The sequence below is a fragment of the Vipera ursinii genome (assembly GCF_947247035.1).
Source record: "Vipera ursinii genome assembly, chromosome: 1".
Classification (NCBI taxonomy): domain Eukaryota; kingdom Metazoa; phylum Chordata; class Lepidosauria; order Squamata; family Viperidae; genus Vipera; species Vipera ursinii.
Window position 1 is genome coordinate 335,698,558 of NC_139512.1, and position 19,270 is coordinate 335,717,827.

General features: G+C 44.7%; 1 protein-coding gene across 1 annotated transcript in view; it reads right to left on the reverse strand.

The window, feature by feature from the left end:
• IFT172 (intraflagellar transport 172) overlaps positions 1-18,873 on the reverse strand; it is a 32,136-nt gene extending 13,263 nt beyond the window's left edge. The window contains exons 1-33 of the mRNA XM_083376097.1: positions 18,799-18,873; positions 18,295-18,438; positions 17,114-17,226; positions 16,767-16,806; positions 16,362-16,427; positions 16,066-16,145; positions 15,528-15,615; positions 12,763-12,977; positions 12,552-12,675; positions 12,329-12,424; positions 10,615-10,776; positions 9,627-9,680; positions 9,335-9,438; positions 9,156-9,241; positions 8,945-9,057; positions 8,285-8,452; positions 7,963-8,099; positions 7,574-7,681; positions 6,825-6,909; positions 5,918-6,010; positions 5,750-5,827; positions 5,421-5,669; positions 4,107-4,185; positions 2,971-3,091; positions 2,682-2,826; positions 2,506-2,595; positions 2,183-2,280; positions 1,802-1,937; positions 1,616-1,732; positions 1,152-1,294; positions 723-816; positions 568-632; positions 297-477 (exon numbers count right to left, since the gene is read on the reverse strand). Coding sequence (XP_083232223.1) covers positions 297-477; positions 568-632; positions 723-816; positions 1,152-1,294; positions 1,616-1,732; positions 1,802-1,937; positions 2,183-2,280; positions 2,506-2,595; positions 2,682-2,826; positions 2,971-3,091; positions 4,107-4,185; positions 5,421-5,669; positions 5,750-5,827; positions 5,918-6,010; positions 6,825-6,909; positions 7,574-7,681; positions 7,963-8,099; positions 8,285-8,452; positions 8,945-9,057; positions 9,156-9,241; positions 9,335-9,438; positions 9,627-9,680; positions 10,615-10,776; positions 12,329-12,424; positions 12,552-12,675; positions 12,763-12,977; positions 15,528-15,615; positions 16,066-16,145; positions 16,362-16,427; positions 16,767-16,806; positions 17,114-17,226; positions 18,295-18,438; positions 18,799-18,837 — 3,711 coding nt within the window. The 5' untranslated portion in view covers positions 18,838-18,873. The remainder of the gene's footprint in view (positions 1-296; positions 478-567; positions 633-722; positions 817-1,151; positions 1,295-1,615; positions 1,733-1,801; positions 1,938-2,182; positions 2,281-2,505; positions 2,596-2,681; positions 2,827-2,970; positions 3,092-4,106; positions 4,186-5,420; positions 5,670-5,749; positions 5,828-5,917; positions 6,011-6,824; positions 6,910-7,573; positions 7,682-7,962; positions 8,100-8,284; positions 8,453-8,944; positions 9,058-9,155; positions 9,242-9,334; positions 9,439-9,626; positions 9,681-10,614; positions 10,777-12,328; positions 12,425-12,551; positions 12,676-12,762; positions 12,978-15,527; positions 15,616-16,065; positions 16,146-16,361; positions 16,428-16,766; positions 16,807-17,113; positions 17,227-18,294; positions 18,439-18,798) is intronic.
• Between the last annotated feature and the right edge of the window lie 397 nt (positions 18,874-19,270).

The following is a 19,270-nucleotide window of genomic DNA, read 5'->3' on the forward strand; positions in this document are numbered from 1 at the left end:
ACTGCTCCCATCACCAAAAAAATGCTGTCATGTTTTGATCACAATCTGCTTGCAGAGAATGTCGAATGGAGCTCCATTTCTTTGGAAATCCCTAGGCAGCTTTAATAAGATGGTATTTGGTCTGAGTAGAGTGGCTTCCTCACAGCAATAGAATAATGACCAGATAGCAAATTGGGGTTTGAAAGCTGTCTATGGTAAATTTCATCCGGAACCATAGTCTATTAAACATCTACTGACCCAATCAAATGTTTCGCCAAAGAGAGCAGTCCTGGTGTTGTTGTTTTTTTTCTATTTACCTTGTAGTGTTTCACAGCTAGATCAAGTCGCTGAGCACGCAACAGCAAAGCTTCTGCTTTCTGGAACTCTTTTTGCTTGAAGGCAGCATCAGCTTGACCAACTAGCACAATCACTACACTCTCTGGATCATGGACTTCAGCTACTCGCTGGGCAGCGGCCCAGTTCTGAGCATGAGCATACCTAAATGAGCAGGCAGCACATTAAAGCACTGGAATAGGACAGAGGCAGAAAGCAAGAGTTGTCGTCATAGGAGGATGGAGGAGCACTCACATTAGAACTGCCTCTTTAGGCTTCCCGGCCTTCACAAATTCCACCTCTGCTTCTTCAAACTTGCCCTGCATTTAACGAGAATGGCATATTTACCCCGTGACCGGCATTTACTTCAGAAAAGAGAGCAACCATTAAGAAACACGAGGGATTTCTACCTCGTCTTCCAGGAAAGAACCATATTTGAAGTGGATCTCAGGTAGTTTCTGCTTCAGGGAGAGTCTAGCCAACTCAAAGGCAAAATCAAAAATGCTATGGAAAAAGAAAAGGAGGTGGAAGGAGGAATTATGTCTCCCATCCCAAACCACTTTCAAACCAATTTCAGCAGAGTGAAAACTATTGGGCAACTGTCCCATGAGAATAAAACCAACCCGATTACAAAGGAAGCATAGCAAGAAGACCCACTCAAGCCACACACGAAAGGGGACCTGGAGTTATTGCAGAATCCCCTTGTTGAAACCCGTGGGCAGGTCCTACCCCTCGAGAATCTCTGTTATGAAACGAGGCACTGACGGATCTTGCCTCCTTTCTAACAGGAGACCTTGCTTGGGATAACACCAGTAAGTCTTTTTCTCCTTGCTGCTCACTTGTTGTCAGCTGCGTGGTCAATGGCCATTTCCAGAAGTCCAAATTTGTTGAGGAGTTTCACGGCAGCCTCTCCGCCCAGACTCTTTGCCCACAAGAAGGCCACATGCTTGTGAGAATTTGCTCCACCATGAGCTTTGGCTACCTGTCTCAGATCAAAACAGAGATGAAAGGAGAACTGGGCCTAAAGCAACTTACCGGGGCTGCCCATCAAAGGTAACTTTTCCAAGCCTAATGAGCATGTTCATCCTTCAGCCTTTTCTTTGTGCATGCATACTTCCGGCACTGCCCCTCCCGCCCCTCAATGCTGTACTCTTTTAAGGCAATGTAGTAAACACACAGGTAGGGTGTATGCTAGTAATGTGATTCTGGACCCCATACGTAGCTCCTAAGCTCAGCCTGGAACAGCTTAGATAGCTCATGCCCTAGCTGTTACATCAAAAGGAATTATGTATGCTGCTTTTACCCTATAGGCCTCATCCCACATATTGTTCACACGATACATGTTTACAGCTGCCTTCCAATCCTTGGCTTCAAGGTAGTGATATTCAGCCTCCTGCAGATTCCCATCAGCTTCCAGTTCCTGCAAAATAAGTCAGAAGGTCACCACTAAATCTGCTTTTCTTCCGTTACTTCTCCTCCAATGCTTTACCTTGCCCAAGTGCAAATGTGTATCGCTCAGCAGATCCTTGTGGTATTTGGCCAGCAGGCGAATCATCTCATCATACATCTTGCAATTCTTGTACATTGTAATGGCCAAGTCTGGTTCATCCACAGTTATGTAGAGCCTGGAAAAAGCATAACTTGCCACTGAAAACGTTGCACCCCAAATAAGGATCTCACCTAGAACTACCCTGGTGATACATACAACTTGGCAAAAAAAAGCCTGTGGGATTCACTGACATTCCCCCAAGAGTTCTGCTTAATAGTTTGTTTATACCAGTTGGAAGCCTCTCCCCTCTTTCCTCCCCCAGTCTCTGTTACAAATTCCATTCTTCTGGTTTAAAAGATATAGAACTGCAACACCTCTCACCTCTCAGCTTCCTTGTACTTTCCCTGTCGCTCCATCTCCTGAGCTTGTGTAATGTACAGTACTGACACATCCTCTGGCTTCATACACTTTGATGCCAGCTGCAAGGCAAAGTGGGAGCTAGGCATGAAAGGATAAACTCCCCTTCCCAAATACACACAAGAGATGTACATTATCCTATTTTGAACCATTCCGGATAACCCAAGCAAATTGCTTCGCTCCCTCCCATTGTTTTTTTGATGGGACAAACAATTGGTTGAGAAGTGTTACTATGCTCTTCTGGCATTCACTGAACACAAACAGGCATTTTCCTGGAATGTTCTTACCTTATGTGCCTTTTCCCAATGTCCAGCTTGGGTGTACATATCAATGGCATCCTTAATGTGGTCTCCTTTGACATACAGTTCCTCTGCTATCTAAAGGGACAAACAGCTTGTTATTCTTCCATTGTATCAATGTGTGTGTGTGTGTGTGTGTGTGTGTGGAGGGAGAAAGTTGTTACCTCATACTCTTGCAAGGCTGCATAGTGCTGGGCAATTTGGGGGTAATACTTGGCTGCTGTTTTCCTATCCTGCATGTCAAGAATGTATATAGCTTTCTTCCACTGCCTAGCCCCAATAGCTGCGTCAATGGCCTTGATAGCGCACCTGGAAAAAATCACATTCCTTAGAGCAAGGCTCCCACAGGGCCCATCCTGATCCTGGGTGTCAGTCCAACATACAATTTTCAGAATACCAGTAACTATAAGAAAGGTAGCTTCAGAGAGTCTAGTCAGTATACCCTCCACAGACCTGGCCTCAATGTAGTGGTTGATAGCTGCATCTAGTTGCTTCTGTTGTACAAGGTGGTCTCCCCAGCCCTCCTCCAGCTTTACCACTTCTGCTGGAAAAACTGAACGAGAAAGTTCTACTGCTGCAGGGAAAGGAAGAACAAAGAGCATGTAAGGTGAACTAAACAGACCAGATCTTGGACAAGCAAGTCTCTTAAGAAGTAGGTAAAGGTAAAGGTAAAGGTTCCCCCACACATGCGTGCTAGTCGTTTCCAACTCTAGGGGTCGGTGCTCATCTCTGTTTCAAAGCCGAAGAGCCAGCGCTTGTCCGAGGACGTCTCCGTGTTCATGTGGCTGGCATGACTAGACACCAAAGGTGCATGGAACGCTGTTACCTTCCCACCGTAGTGGTCCCTATTTTTCTACTTGCATTTTTACATGCTTTCGAACTGCTAGGTTGGCAAAAGCTGGGATGAGTAACAGGCGCTCACTGTGTTACGCGGCACTCGGGATTTGACCCACCAAACTGCCGACCTTCTGATCGACAAGCTCAGCGTCCTAACCCACTGAGCCACCATGTCTTAAGAAGTATGCAGAACCTAAAACTGCCAATCCAAGGATAGTGGGGATACTGTAAACCCATTTCTAAATATCTCTTCCCTTGGCCCTTTTCACTTTTTGAGGGTTTTTTTTTAACCATAAACAAGATTTGCTATATAAGTAGTCTTCGCTTAGTGATTTGCCTTGTTAATGGTCATTCAAAGTTAGTTACAACGGTGCTCAAACAACTTAGTGACCTCCCATTTACGACCTGCACATTGTCTCTCTGCTCTTATTTTCACTTGCTTGTTTGTCTCATACCAAAATATCCTCAAAGAGAAAGAAGCCCAGTTTGGCGGAAGGACGTAGCAAGACGCAAAGGGAAACTGAAGTAAAATCATAAGCACACTCACAATCACCTGATTTTCACTTAGTGACTGCTTCAATAACTGAGTTGCTGGTTTCAACTGCGGTTGCTAAACGAGGACTACCTGTAAATGATTTTGTTCTACCTTCTAATGCTAAAATTTTTCAACAGCCGCTCAATAGAACTGTAGGAAATATAAAAATTTGAGAACTTAAGAGGCAAGCTGCAACCTCCCTCCCTCATCCTCTTACCTTTCAGAAATGAGTTTCCCTTGCGATAGCACTCCAGTGCTCTTTGGGGGTTCCGGATTTTCTCAAAGAGTTCTCCAGCCTGAAAAAGAGGTTGAAAGTTGAATCTGCCCAACAATACCCAATGTTTAAAGGCAGATCAACCACTTTTTATGCCGGGAAGTATTCCGTAAGCAAAGTAAGGTCTATCAAGCTCCCTACTGCTGTCAGGTGACCTCACTGACTCCCGACATCATGGTATTTTTCACACGGAACGATGACATCTCATTGCTCCAAGGCATCGCCACAAAAGTCCCTTTATTGAAAATCACCGCAGCAGAACCCGAGACTTGGAAGCACCTTGAAAACTGAACGACGTCTTGGCCTCGTAGTCCATTTATAATTTTTTAAAAAAGGATGCTTGTGGGAAAAGAACAACCAAATTCGGAGAGTAACTCTGCAAGATTTAGTGAATTAAAATATAGAGTATAACCTCTTTAGTAGCCTGACCCGTAGAAGAACTTACTGAAGGTTATTTTTCTCATCTTGAGGCAAAATGTAAGCCCTCAAAAATGACACTAATATGTGTATTCCTTAAAACACACTGAAATTAATGAGCTGAACGCAAAAGCAACCGATAGCCTAGGCCAGGGTTTTCTAACCCTTGGGCTGCGGCCCAGTACCAGGCTGTAGCCTATTTGGAACTGGGCCACATGAGTGGTAGGCCAGCGCATGCGTGCACAGCTCAGTTTGTACGAGTAGCAGGTTGGCGTGCACTCGCAGGCACATGTGTAGATAGTTCAACTTGTGCAATTTGGCCTGTGTGCACCTGTGCATCGGTCCACCACTTGTGTTAAGTTGAGCTGCACGTGTTCACACGCGTGCCGGCCGACCGCTCAGTTCTCCTGTCTCTCCCCACCTCCCCCAGTTGGGCCACCAAGCCGCGAAGGTTGGAGACCGCTGGCCTAGGCCATCCTCTTATTCCATCCTCACCCTCATTCGTTCTGTCACATAGATCCTTTTTCTTCCAATCTCTAAGAGCAATAAACTTGTTTATTGTGAGCCCTATCCCCTTCCCAACTCTAGCTATGCCTACCACTGGTTCATAATCTCCATCTTCCTGCTCACTGCTACGTAAGTTATCATCTCTGGCCTAGATAACATTGGGAAGATCTACCAAGATGCTATCAGCTACAACCCTGAAGAAAATGAAAGGAAGATAACAAGCATACCTACCTTTACCACTGGGTGATGCACGTCTCCTTCAAAAGAGGAATGTAACACGGTTAAAGAAGCTGTATAACTACTGAGCCTTCGGAAGTGTAATAGATGCCTCACCTGCTCAAAAAGCTCTCCTCGAATCAGGGCTGTAGCGATACGATTGATGAGGTCAACATTTGCCAGTAGCTCCTCTCGCTCCATGGTCAGCTGTGCTGCTTTAGCTGGTAGCCCAGCCTTCAGGTAGAGGCCAATGGCTGCTTGCAAGTCTCCTTGGCTCTCCTGCACCTCAGCAGCTCGCTCTTCCTGCTGTGTCTGCAGCAGCCACTCATAATAGCTTTGACGCAATTTTTCTAACGCAGGATGGTTCTATGAGAGAGGACAACAGAGGAGAAGATATCGAACCATCTCAGAAACTGATGCTCTTAAGTCTTCAGTGCCTCTCTTACTTTTGCCTCTGCCACTGAGATGCATTCATCCCACATGTGAAGCTCTTGATACATCTCCATGGCCTCCTCCACAGCGTTCTACAACAGGGGAAATAACGTGGGTTAGGGTACAGAGAGGTGGAGGGGACAAAAGTGTTCAAAATAAGCAATCCCTGCTCCCAGACTCACCTGCTCCAGAAAGATCATCTCTGCCAGCTTGTAGTTTTTTTCTAACATAGCCAAGCGGACTCGGACCTGATAATAGTCTGTGCCATCCCCTCCCTGCAGTGAGCAGTTAAACAGAGGAGAAGATGTCATTCTCAAACTGTGGGAAAAACAGACGGCCCCCTCCAACTCCATCCATGTAAGTTAAGCACCCACCAAGTGCAAGGAGAACCCAGATGAGACAAATGCTCTGTTGGATTAGTACAGGGGTGTCAAACTCAATTTCATTGAGGGCCGCATCAGCATTGCGGTTGCCCTCAAAGGGCCGGGTGGGTGTGGCCTACTGGGTGGGCGTGGCTAGAGTGCGTATGGCCTACTGGGTGGGCGTGGCCAGCTCAACATCATTCATATCAAGGGTGCCTATGGGGGCCTGGGCAGGAGTGGGACAGATCTGAGGGTCTCTGACAGAAGGAGGGTCTCTGGGCCAGGGCCAAGGCAGTGGGGGCCGTTTCCTCACTGTTTCCAGGATGGCTTCGCGGGCCACATGAAACCACTTCGTGGGCTGGATCTGGCCCCCGGGCCTTGTGTTTGACATGTCTGGATTAGTAGGTTCTTTTTTCCCTTTAATGCAACATTTTTGCCAACACGCCTCCTTTTAATGTAATCTTAATGCACATGCCCTCCCCTAAGGCCCCCAAAACTAAAATGAACACAGATGAGCAATGTAAACGATACAATTAATCTTTGGGAAATGTGGATTTACTGCAGCAACATAACTAAAAGGTTCTTCAGCCCTCCCCGCGTGGCTGCCTGTACCTCCCCAATTTTAGGAAACCCTGATCGAAGGGAAAGGGAAATGCAGGAACATTGATGGGGAAACCTAGGAGATAGGAGAATAAAAGAGCAAAAGCAAGCTCCGCATTTCACTCACGTATTCCTTGGCCACTTGGTCAGCAATCTCATTTGTTTCGTGGAGAAATCGAGCCTTAGATACTTGTCCAAGAGCGGCAAAACACCTAGAAGAAAATATCATTGGGGTTTATTTTATTTTATTTTATTTTAGAAATTTTATTTATTTCCAGATTTATAAGGACACCCAACTCGGACTGTATGATTCTGGGAGGCGCACAACAAAAATACATAATAATACAAACAGCAAACAACCAAAATATAAATTCAAAGGGTTGCAAAATTTGGGATCTAAAGTGGATAGGAAGCAGAATAAAGTGTCTTCCAGCTCATAACTGATCTAAAGGAAATTTGTAGAAATATAACTAGTAAAGATGTGAGTAAGCAATTAACAATCTAATCAAGGTATTTCATGAAAGTTGGCAGACTGAATCAAGAATTCCTTGGTTCAAATGGGTTGCTCTCTGAGTGACACTGTGGGAGAACTAGGTTAATCAGTGGTATCAAGAAACCAAGAGCCTGTCAGCATCTTTTCCAACTAAGACATTTTATAACCTACATCCATATAACCAATCTTCACCACAATTTAAATCCTACATCAGACTCTAGCCACTATGCATCTCAGGAGCTAAAATGTGATGCAGCTGACATAAGCGTATGCTTTTTTAGAAAATGTGTTTGCCCAAAACCAGACTCCTGATTCTCTGGCTAGCAGTGCCAGATTAGCCCTACCAGATACTTTTGGGAGGCTTGCCGGACCAAATCACTCACCTTTCAGCAATATGCAGCTGTTTGGCCTCCAATGCTAATCGACTTAATGTTTTCCACATGGCCTCTGTCTCAGCAGACATCTCCAGTGTTTCTAAGAAAGCTACAGCTCTAAAAGCAGAAAGCAAAGGGGCTGAGTACCAGTCTCCCATGGAAATGGGGCACTGGGCAATTAAGAATGAGGAATCAGATTTTCTTCAAACTCTCTATAGACTCCACCAAGGCTTCACATGCAAGGACAGATTCCTCCCCTCAAGAGTAAGGATGGAGCAACTTTGCTTGCTCGTGGATCCTCACCTAAAGCTTTTCTAGAGGCGTTGCCTGGTGGCTAGTTCCAAATTCTCACCTGGCTAGAAATTTAAACCTCTCTGGAATCCATTTCAGCCTCTCACCTGTGGTAGTCGCCGTCATCAATTGCTGTGCCAAACTCAATGAGCCCCTCATCCAGAGTGTAGGACACGGTATTTACACCCTCAGTCACAATCACCTCTGTCTTCCCATTGCTCCTCTCCAGGTCCACAATATCACCCTGCAAGAGCCAATTTTTTAAAACTCAGTTCTTTTCCCACACTATACAATCTGCCGGGCTAGTTCTTGTCTCCCCTTCACTAGCTGAGAGATTGTGACAGCCTCACAAACTCCAGCTAATCTTTACCAACTAAGCAGTTAAACCAGATACAGGTCTGGTACCAGCCACAGGAGAGCAAATATTACCTTCATAGGGAACATGGTCACTCGTTCTGGTGTATCGATATTATACCATACACAGAGACTGTTTCGATTCTGGGCTACCACCACGTCACTCCCTGGAACCCATTGCACATAGGAGCAGTAGCTAAGGATGGTGGTCTTGACAGCATTGTCAATATCATAGAGATGCAGCTGGGAATTATAACAGGTGGGAGAAAATAAACGCAGGATCAACAGAGACACGTTTTTCATGTTATCCTTTTTCCTTTCTTTCAAGGTCCCTACACAACATAATTCCCTCCCCCTCTATATCCTCCTGTTAGGTAAAGGTAAAGGTTCCCCCGCACATGCATGCTAGTCGTTTCCGACTCTAGGGGCCGGTGCTCATCTCCATTTCAAAGCCGAAGAGCCAGCGCTTGTCCGAGGACGTCTCCGTGGTCATGTGGCCGGCATAACTAGACACCAGAGGCGCACGGAACGCTGTTACCTTCCCACCGTGGTGGTCCCTATTTTTCTACTTGCATTTTTACGTGCTTTCGAACTGCTAGGTTGGCAGAAGCTGGGACGAGTAACAGGCGCCCACTCTGTTACGCGGCACTCGGGATTCGACCCGCCAAACTGCCGACCATCTGATCGACAAGCTCAGCGTCCTAACCCACTGAGCCACCGCGTCCCTCCTGTTACCTTCATATTTTTATCCCGGAAAAGCAATTTATGACCAGTTTCATTCAGCTCCAGCCAGTCAATCTTGTTGTCATGGCTGATAGTGCCAATATTATAGCTAGCCACAAGGTCCACTGAAGTCAGGGAAAAAAATGGTACAAGGCTCAGAATTAAAGTTGAGATCAACCTCAAGCAGTCAAAGCTTGGGTAGAAAAAAAAGAACTCCATTCACCTGCTGCAATGGTCTTAATGTCAACTAAATAGGCTAGTCGTTTGTTCTCTTCAGTTCCTTGTTGTCTCCTCTCATTGAGTCGGACACTGAAAGTACAAGAGTGAGAACAGGTGGGTGTATGTTGCAGGGATGCTTTTACTTTTCAAGTTCCAATAGCAGAAAAGGGTCTCATTATTCACCTGATGAGATGGGGGTTCATAAACTCGGTGCGCACAGAACCCAGAATTTCATTGCTCCCATATTCCACTAAAGTCAACTCTCCTGCATTGAAGATCATGCAGACCTAGAGTAAGATGGGAAGCATGACAATTTGAATGGCAAGGAAAAGGGAAATAGGGCCTTCAAAAAGTTGTGGCTTCTCCCCTCAATGTTATAGAAATGCCAACCAGAAGAGTAGAACGCTCTTGCAGAAAGAAAGTTAAGAAAGAGGAATACTGGTTAAGATCTGAACGAGCTAGCATGCCCACTTACATTTTCATTGTCAAAGAAAAACTTCTCATTCCCACCAGATCCTTGCCAGGCCACCTGAGAAGAATGGACAGTGTGCATGAAATCAGACAATCTTGCCACGTTCACCCCATTCATACTTGCCTGATATGATTTGACAAGATTGCTCTTTTACATAACATGCTTCCACTAGCATTTCTCAGCATGCACGCTGCACCATATGCCTAACACACATCATTTATAACTTTCTACAAAGTGATTTAAGTTCTGTCGGCCAACCCCTAGTCTGCATCTCTCACCACACAAATAACCAGGCAAAAAGCCTGTTCAAGCAGTGTCAGGACTGGCTTTATATTCCAACTTCTGGTAATTTAAGCTGCCATGACTGAAAAGAGAGAAGTATTCAAAAAAGATTAAGCTGACTTTTATAAAACATGTCTCCGGGAAATCATAAGGAAATGGTGAAGCCCCAAGCACTGAGGATTGACATTTTGGAGAAAAAAAAAGAGAGAGAGAGAGAACAGGAAGGGGGAAAAAACAGCTTCACATCCATTTCTTCAAAGGTTATCCAGCAAAAATGGATGAACAGTAGTCTTCCTTTGCCAAAAAAGCTGCAAAAGAGCAAAACCAAGCCAAAGTGATAAACAGCAGAGATCTCAGGGGGATTGAAAGCCTGAGGACAGCCAAAGGCACTGAGAGGCAGCTTTGATCTCCTGCCATTAATCATGGCTGGAGATACAGAAACAGGCCTGGCTGGAGGAATCCGGAAGGACATGTGAATGGGAGATGTCTGCAGAGTGGGGTCAAAAAAGTGAAAATAGCAGCCACAACAGTAGGATCAAGGCTTTGCCTGTTTGGTTTTTTTTTTTTTTATGCGTGAAGCCTAAACCTATGGCTTGAACAAATCAGTGTGTATCTAACTGAATCCAACGGGCAGGAACTAATTCAGATCTTATGCAGACCAGCTTCCCAACATCTATCAGCCCACCATCTTACATGTGAAACACGTTACCTCGCTAAGTTTGGTGGAACTCAGGTCACCCAGAAGCAGTGTATCGGAGGTGTGGGCAACAAGGTAGCGTTCCTTTCCCAGGATTTTCACCTCATCAATTTCATAGCCATAGTGGGATTTCAAAACCACTCGCATACCAGTGGACAAATTCTTCACAATGACCTGGCATATAGATAAAAATATATCATTAGCAAAATAGCGCTCTCTTCCCTCCAACCTATATACAAATTATATACATGCATATGGGTGATCTAGAGGTAGAAAGTATGTGTGGAACAAAAAGATGATAACTCTTTATAGACTAACTGGTCCTAAGAAAGTTTAAGTTTAAGTTTTATTAAATTTTTATACCGCCCTTCTCCCGAAGGACTCAGAGCGGTGAACAGGGCATATAATAAAACTACAAAAGTACAAAAGTTAAAAAAAGAATTAAATTATTGCCCAAAATAAAAACAATAAAAATATACAAATATTAAAACCCTAAGTAACTCCCCATCAGGCCAGGCCAGCTTGTTCGAATAAATGGGTCTTTAACCCGCGCCGGAAGGAGCGGAGATCCGGTGCCATCCGGAGCTCAACTGGCAGTTGATTCCATAAAGCCGGGGCGCCCACAGAGAAGGCCCTCCCCCTGGGGGCCACCAGCTGGCATTCTCTGACCGGAGGCACCCTGAGGAGGCCCTCTCTGTGGGAACGCACAGGGCGGAGGGGAGTCAACGCCGGCAGCAGGTGGTCCCCGAGGTATTCCGGACCCATGCCACCAAGTCAAGTTGGTTTCCCAGAGGATAAGATTGCCCAGCATTATTAGCTAAATTGTTGCAATCATTAAATTCTGTCATTTTGTATTTACTATTACATGTAACTTTCGGGAGCATATCCAGATCAATAGCACAACCTCACACCATGCTAATATTTCTGCCTCTGCCTTCCAATAATATATTTTGAGCTTTTTATCTCCACAAATCACTAGCTTGCCTTTAAACATGTATTTTAAAGACTACATATTTTCCTAATCAGAAGTAGGAATCAGAATATATTAAGTGATATGGCAGCAGCACAAGGCAGGTGAAATCAAAGACTTTCAGAGTTTGAGGTGGGGGTGGGGGCGAATCTGGACATACCGAATAAGAGTGGAAATGAATTGTGTCCCGTTTTTAGCAGCACTATGTATATCATATTCTTGTATGTTCATATATAAAAATATATGTATATAACATAAATGTGATATACTGTACTGGTGGCACAGTAGTGAGAATGCAGTACTTTGCCCACAGCCTGGAGTTCGATCCTGAGGGGCTCAAGGTTGACTTAGCCTTCCATCCTTCAAAGGTTGGTAAAATGAGGACCCAGATTGTTGGGCAATATGCTGAGACTGTAAACTGCCCAGAGAGCACTGTAAAGCACTCTGGGCCAGTATATAAGTCTAAGTGCTATTGCTATAACTGGGCATAAAACAAGTACACGTATAACATTCACATATAGTTTGTTATACCATGGTACGCATTAGTTCTCTAAGACAATAACAACTATTTTGTGACTTGTCATTGCTAACAAACTATCACTGTCCATACCACTTCCAAAACAATTCTGATTTATTTAGTTCCGATTCTGCTGATATTTGAAGCCAGCTGCTCAAGAGCAAAGATTCTTTTCTTTTTTTTTATTGAAAAGTTTTACAAGAGCAAAGATTCTTGTATTCCAAACCTGACCCTCATACCTGGCTCGGCCCCACATACGTCATTTCAAATTTGTTCTTGTAAATGCTCCTGCGAAGGCAGCAGTCAAACTGTTCCACTCCACCACACAGGGTACCCTGTGCAAACAAAGAGTTTCCTTCAGGTATCCTTTGTGTACCAGCCCTCCAAGCCAGCATATGGGATGGGAACACATGGCCACCCAGGAATTATATCCACGGATATGCTACGGAGAGGGAAACACACCGCACAGAGTCGTGAACCATCTCGTTTCCAGGCCAAGGCTGTGATGGTATATAGATGAGAAATTTCCTTGGGCTTGGCTTCCTCCCATGCACTGCGACGAGGGCTCCAGTTCAGCACTCTCAGCCTGGGAGATCAAAGATGGAATGAGTAGCCAGGAGTGGTTTGCCCTACACATCAAACTCTTCCCTTGTTCCATCCTCGAGCATCACACCTGTCAAAACTGCCAATTACTACTGATTGGCCCCCTGGACTGGCGGCTGCAACAGTGAACTCCTTCTCTGAAGCATCTCGACTGTAGTCAAAGGTTTGGATCACATGTCCTTCTTTCCCATAGGCCACGATCTTTTTGTCACAGCCGCAAGCCACAATGCTGTTGGATGCCCATGCCAAGGCATAAGGAGGACAGGGGTGCGTCACCAATTTGCCCTGTTCAAAATCCAGAAGCAAAAATGAGAGGTGAATGAAGCAGGTGGCAACAGACAGCACACTGCACAGTGCTCTCAACAAAGGTTGTACAAATACTTACCCCAAGCCAATATAAAAATAATATTCCGCTGTGAAGAGCTATGAAGTTTTATTTATTTATTTATTTATTTTTGGGACTTATATGCCGCCCTATCTCCCAAGGGACTCAGGGCGGCTTACGACAATAAAAACAACAATACAAAAATTAAAAAACGAATTAAATAACAGCCCCAAAATAAATTAACTACAATTAAAAATTAAAACATATTTAAAAACCCATCATCAATCCAGGTCAGCCTGATGGAAGAGAAAAGTTTTGAGGTCGCGGCGAAAGGACCGGAGGTCCGGGGCCATCCGAAGCTCAAGGGGAAGCTGGTTCCAAAGGGCTGGTGCTCCCACAGAGAAGGCCCTCCCCCTGGGGGTCGCCAGCCGACATTGTCTGGCCGACGGCACCCTGAGGAGGCCCTCTCTGTGTGAGCGCACTGGGCGATGGGAAGTCATCCCCGGTAGCAGACGGTCCTGCAAATATCTCGGGCCTAAGCCATGTAGGGCTTTAAAGGTAAGTACCAGCACCTTAAATCTCGCCCGGAAGACAACTGGTAGCCAATGCAGCTCACGCAGGAGGGGTGTAATATGGGAGTATCGGGATGCTCCCAACACTACCCGCGCGGCTGCATTCTGCACCAGCTGAAGCCTCCGGGTGGTCTTCAAGGGCAGCCCCATGTAGAGAGCATTGCAGTAATCTATACGGGAGGTAATGATTTCGTGAGTGACCGTACGTAGGGCATCTCGGTCCAGATAGGGGCGCAACTGGCGCACCAGGCGAACCTGGGCAAATGCCCCCCTGGCCACGACTCCAATATGATCTTCAAAACTGAGTTGTGAGTCCAGGAGGACGCCTAAATTGCGCGCCCTATCAACAGGAGGCAACACCTCTCCTCCCATAACCAAAGATGGAACCTCTTGGACGAGTCGAGATGCTGGTACGTAAAGCCACTCAGTCTTGGCTGGGTTGAGCTGGAGCCTGTACTTCCCCATCCAAATCCGTACCGCTTCCAGGCAGCGGGACATCACGTCGAGGGCATCACTGGCTTGGTTCGGGGTGGAGATAAAGAGCTGGGTATCATCGTCATATTGATGATACCTTACCCCAAAACCACGGATGATCTTGCCCAGCGGCTTCATATAGATGTTGAACAGGAGGGGCAAGAGCACCGACCCCTGAGGCACCCCACAATTAAGGGGCCTAGGGGTTGACCTCTGCCCTCCTGTCAACACCGTCTGCGAGCAGCCCGAGAGGTAGGAGAACCACCGTAAAACAGTGCCTCCCACTCCCAACCCCACAAGACGTCGCAGCAAGATACCATGGTCGATGGTATCAAAAGCCGCTGAGAGATCTAAAAGGACCAGGACAGAGGAATAACCCCTGTCTCGGGCCCGCCAGAGATCATCCACCAGTGCGACCAATGCCGTCTCCATGCTGTACCCGGGCCTGAAACCCGATTGGTACGGGTTTTTCTTCTATCCATTGACTGGGTACACAATGGCATTTTAGAAACCCTTTTCTGGACATTTATATTGAAAAGCTATTCTAATCAGACTTAATCCTCTTAAGACAACTCCCCATCTCATTCACCAGGTTACCCTAGAAAGGCAGTCTTGTTGTCTGTTATCTTCCAATTATGCTTATTAATTTGCACAGGAAATGCAATATTTTTTTTGCTATGGGGAGATTCAGCAGCCTAATTTAGCCTGGGCTCTCCAAGTGCAGATTTGTTCTAAAATGAACACAGCCAATATAACAAACTAGATAGATGTAATAAGGAATTTAATATATGAGAACCTTTCCATTTTTTTAAGGAGAACTTCCTGCTCGTAACATAAAATATTGGGGGGGGGAAAAGCCCTTCCTTCCTTTCCTGTCTCACACAAATATCCTTTTCTGTGTATAGTAGTACACACAAATTGCTACCCTGTTCCACTCAGTACAGCAAGGAAAAGGCCTTGTTACAAAGTAGAGGGGGTGGGGTGGGGTGGGCTGGTGGTATGTTATGATCTTTTTAATTACTTTCTTCCTCACATGCCAGTGGAAGCAGAGCAGGGAGTGCATCTTGAAAGAAAGACAGAAAATAAAAGAGATGAGGTTGGTAGAAGGAATGAAGACTATGTGAACTGTACAACTCCATCGCCTTTAAAGTATACATAAATGTAGAATAATATACAAAATCTTTCACAAAACAAAAAAGTGTACTGTGTGTGTGTGTGTGTGTGTGTGTGTGTGTGTGTGTGTGTCTGCGCGTGCAACCTTCGTGTCTCCAACTAAGAGATGCTGCATTTACCTCATTCCTAAACTACCTCTCTACTTTAGTGGAAATTCTTGTTAGGGAACATCCATCTTTTCCAGAAATATGAAACGAGGCTTAAAAAGCTGCCACGTAACTGCTTTCCACGTTACACTCACCTCTTTACAGGCTTAGTTTGGTTAGAGGAGGAGGAGAAACTTCTTCCTACCTGCGATTCCCCAGAGCCTTCATCATCAAAGAAGTAACGCACAATGGTTCCATCTGCATGTCCAGAGAGGATACCCTTCCCGGAGACACTGCAGAGGAGACATACAAGGAATGATCAGTACGGCATTGCAGGGATCATTTCTTTAAACCACACATTTATTGTGGAGAAAAGATTCATTGTAATTGTAATTGTAGTCCTCTTTACAATGACGTAGGCTAGAACAGTGCAGCCATCAGGCTCAGGATAAGTATCATGTAGCTAGTCCAGGGGTAGGCAACCTCGGCTCTTTTATGACTTATGGACTTCAACTCCCAGAATTCCTGAGTCAGCTATGCTGACTCAGGAATTCTGGGAGTTGAAGTCCATGAGTCCTAAAAGAGCCGAGGTTGCCTACCCCTGAGCTAGTCTATTCCTCAGCTGCAGTCTAAAAACAGGTACTCACCATAAACAAGTACTCAGAGCTGCTGGCCAGGAGAGGAATCAGAGCTAGTAGCTTCTAGGCATTGAATTAAGGCACCTCTCCCATTCCCTCACTTACTTGGAGGCCAATGACACCACATAAGAATCTGTTCCATAAAGGGTGGAGGATTTGTTGGTCTTGGTGTTAGCTAAACGAATCTTTAGAAAAGAAAAATCACATCAGCCCAGCAAGCAGAGAGCGAGAAGAGAATGAGAACAGACATCCTTCAATATCTTTAACTGCTTAGGGAGAATTGGGGACATTCAATGACACCTAAGAATCAATCTTCAACAGAATCTAGATATGGATGTATTTTTCCCCAATTCCTGAACTGTACTTCTCAAAAAAGAGCTCTATGACTCAGCTTCTCTCACCTTGCCTTCAACAAGCCCAAACACAATGGTATTCTCCTCTGGCCATAGCAAACACGTCACAGCACTCTAATAAAGAACAAAGTAAACAGGATAATCAGGAGGAGCAAAAGAAAACAACTATTCCGCATGCAGAGAAAGAAATCTATCAACTGAATGGCCTGTTTGTGAAATTGGAGTTGCAATGCTGACTCTTCCCATGGCTGAACTTCCTCTTAGCAACTGTGAAAAATGGTATTACTACTAGGCAGAGCTATTCTGATCATCTTCCCTTCCTGTCTATTCCATTCACAAATCTTGGTCAGTGTAGCTAACCCAAAAGGCACCTTTCTCTTATTAATCAAAAAGAAAAGTAGACCCAGACAGTATGAAAGGGTGCATAAGGTCTCTCATTACAAGAACACTTACCGTCTGAATGAACTTGTTGCAGATCACTTTTTTGTCACCCCTGGACAGGAATAAACACAGACAATATTACTGTCAAGAACCAGAATATTATAAAGCTCTCCTAGGAGATCCAGCTGGACACTATAGGAATAGTGTCAGTAAAGCAGGGGACAGGCACCCAGAGTGTGCCTATAGTTAATGTGACATTCCTTGCAATTTAGAACTCAAGAAAGGAAGAAATGAATCATCTTCATCCATATCCACAGTAACACCAGATGCGCAACTGAAGGGCAACAATCTAAAACTACCTGTTGCTATTTAAAAGAATGAATCTCTATTTTCATCCTATCCTACCCAAAGGCACTTACCATTCTTCCCCAATTTTGTATACAAAGATTATGTTGTCTGACTGCCCAACAGCAATCTTAGTAGAATCTGGGGAAAATGCCATTCCTTTTACCACATAGCTCTTCCTGCCATACTGGAAAAAGAAGAAAGATAAAGGCTGTAACATTTATTCAATCTCATAATCCAAAAAAATGTATAGATATCTTGTCTGAAAAAGACACTCACATCAATGAAACCCACCAGGAAAACTATTCAAAGAAAAGGTGATTTCATTCAAGAAGCAGTAAGTGTTTTGCAAACAAAGCAGACAAAAAGGAACCCAGATTTGCAAAAACAGAAATGCAAATAGTAAGAGACGAAAGAATTTTCTGGGGTATTTTAAAAATAATATACATAATATACATAAGAGACAAGACTACCAAAAAAACAGCTATGAGATTATACAATTTACTACAGGCTGAGAATATATTTAGAACATGTCAACCATGCATCAGTATATTGATGCCAATGTGTCACTAGTAATGTGTGGCTTTATGCCATATATTATGGACATATAGGAAAGCTGGAATATGTGAAATCCATCAAATTAGGCCAAAAAGGTCAAAAGGTTTATTCAGGACAAAAGTTATGGGTTTATATAATTTCCACAAAAAAGGCTGTTTTCTAGAACCAAGACAACAACACTCTGTAGAAAATTACCAGGTCTGTGACGAATGCCAAAATGGAACTGGCCCTAACTGACTGGTCAAATGTCATTAAAAAATATAAAAATGTGGGGAAACTGTAGTCACTGGGAGATCTAATTATGCTACTTGCTGCCAGTCACAAAACTTGTTTCTTCCTTTCATGTTTGCATTCATCTTATCTAACAAGTATTTTGTATAACAATAATCTCATGGCAGTATCACATGAATATCTTGTAAAATATTACTCAGGCAATTCCAAAGTAAATGCATTTTTGAAAACTTCTAAAACTATGTTCAGGAGAAATCTTCATAGAATAGAGGGCATTTTTCCTCTCTTAATGCATAGCTCTACAAGAATAAAGTACTAAATACTTAACACTAATTCATCCAGAAGGGCAGCACATAATTAGAGGGAATGAACATACTAACTGAGCAACTCCCTTTCTCAAACGTTACCTTTGAACAAACTCTGAAATATTATTTCATACAGCTCGAACACTCAAAGAGCAATTTACCTTAGCATCTGCAGGCTTGGTGGAAAACTTGTCCCTACGCTCACCCTGTTCATCATATAAGAGAACCACGCGATCCACTGTGCAAACGGCAAATTTGGCATTATTTGGGGCCCAGGCCATGCAGGTAACCTTGGCTGCTCCATCCTGGAAGGAAGAAACGCAAGAAAGGTTATAGGTAGGGTATGCAGGCGGACTTCCACCAAATCAGATGAGAACTTCTTCAGGCCAGCCTGATTTCTTCCCACGGGAAGTGGAGATACACTACGGCAGGGGTCCCCAACCTTGGCAACTTTGAGACCTGTGGACTTCAACTCCCAGAATTCCCCAGCCCGCATTGCGGGCTGGGGAATTCTGGGAGTTGAAGTCCACAGGTCTCAAAGTTGCCAAGGTTGGGGACCCCTGCACTACGGTACAGGCCATGGGCCAGGGACTGGAGGTGCAATATTTCTCCCCATGTCTCGATCTTCTCCTTCCCCAAACTGGTTTTTCTTCGGCTCAAGTAACCTGAGGAGTCAGTAGAGTCCGAACGTGTCGCAGCTGCATCGCCACCTCCGATCGCAGGTTGCCGCGTCTCCTCTGTTACCCGAGTAACGTCCCCTCCTGATGACGTCACGGGCTCCGCGTGAAACGTATGGGGGGGACCCATGCGGACCATAGAGATACGTCCAATGGACGCTTAGCTGTTGGAGCAACCTTCAAATGTACACTGAGGGGGGAAAAAACCTGATCGTAGAAATCGTTGGAAACTTAGTTTGCAGAACTCCATCTCGCCTTTTAGGATTTCGCGAAAAACGTATAATTGCCATATACTGAGCTAGATATACTCAGTATAACCAACTGTACAGGTACAGACTAGTGATACTTGGCTTAATGCCAGTAACTGTCAAAGGGATCTTGGAGTCCAAGTGGACAATCACTTAAATACGAGCTAATTGTGCGGCAGCAGACAAAAAACCCAATGCAATCCTAGGCTGCA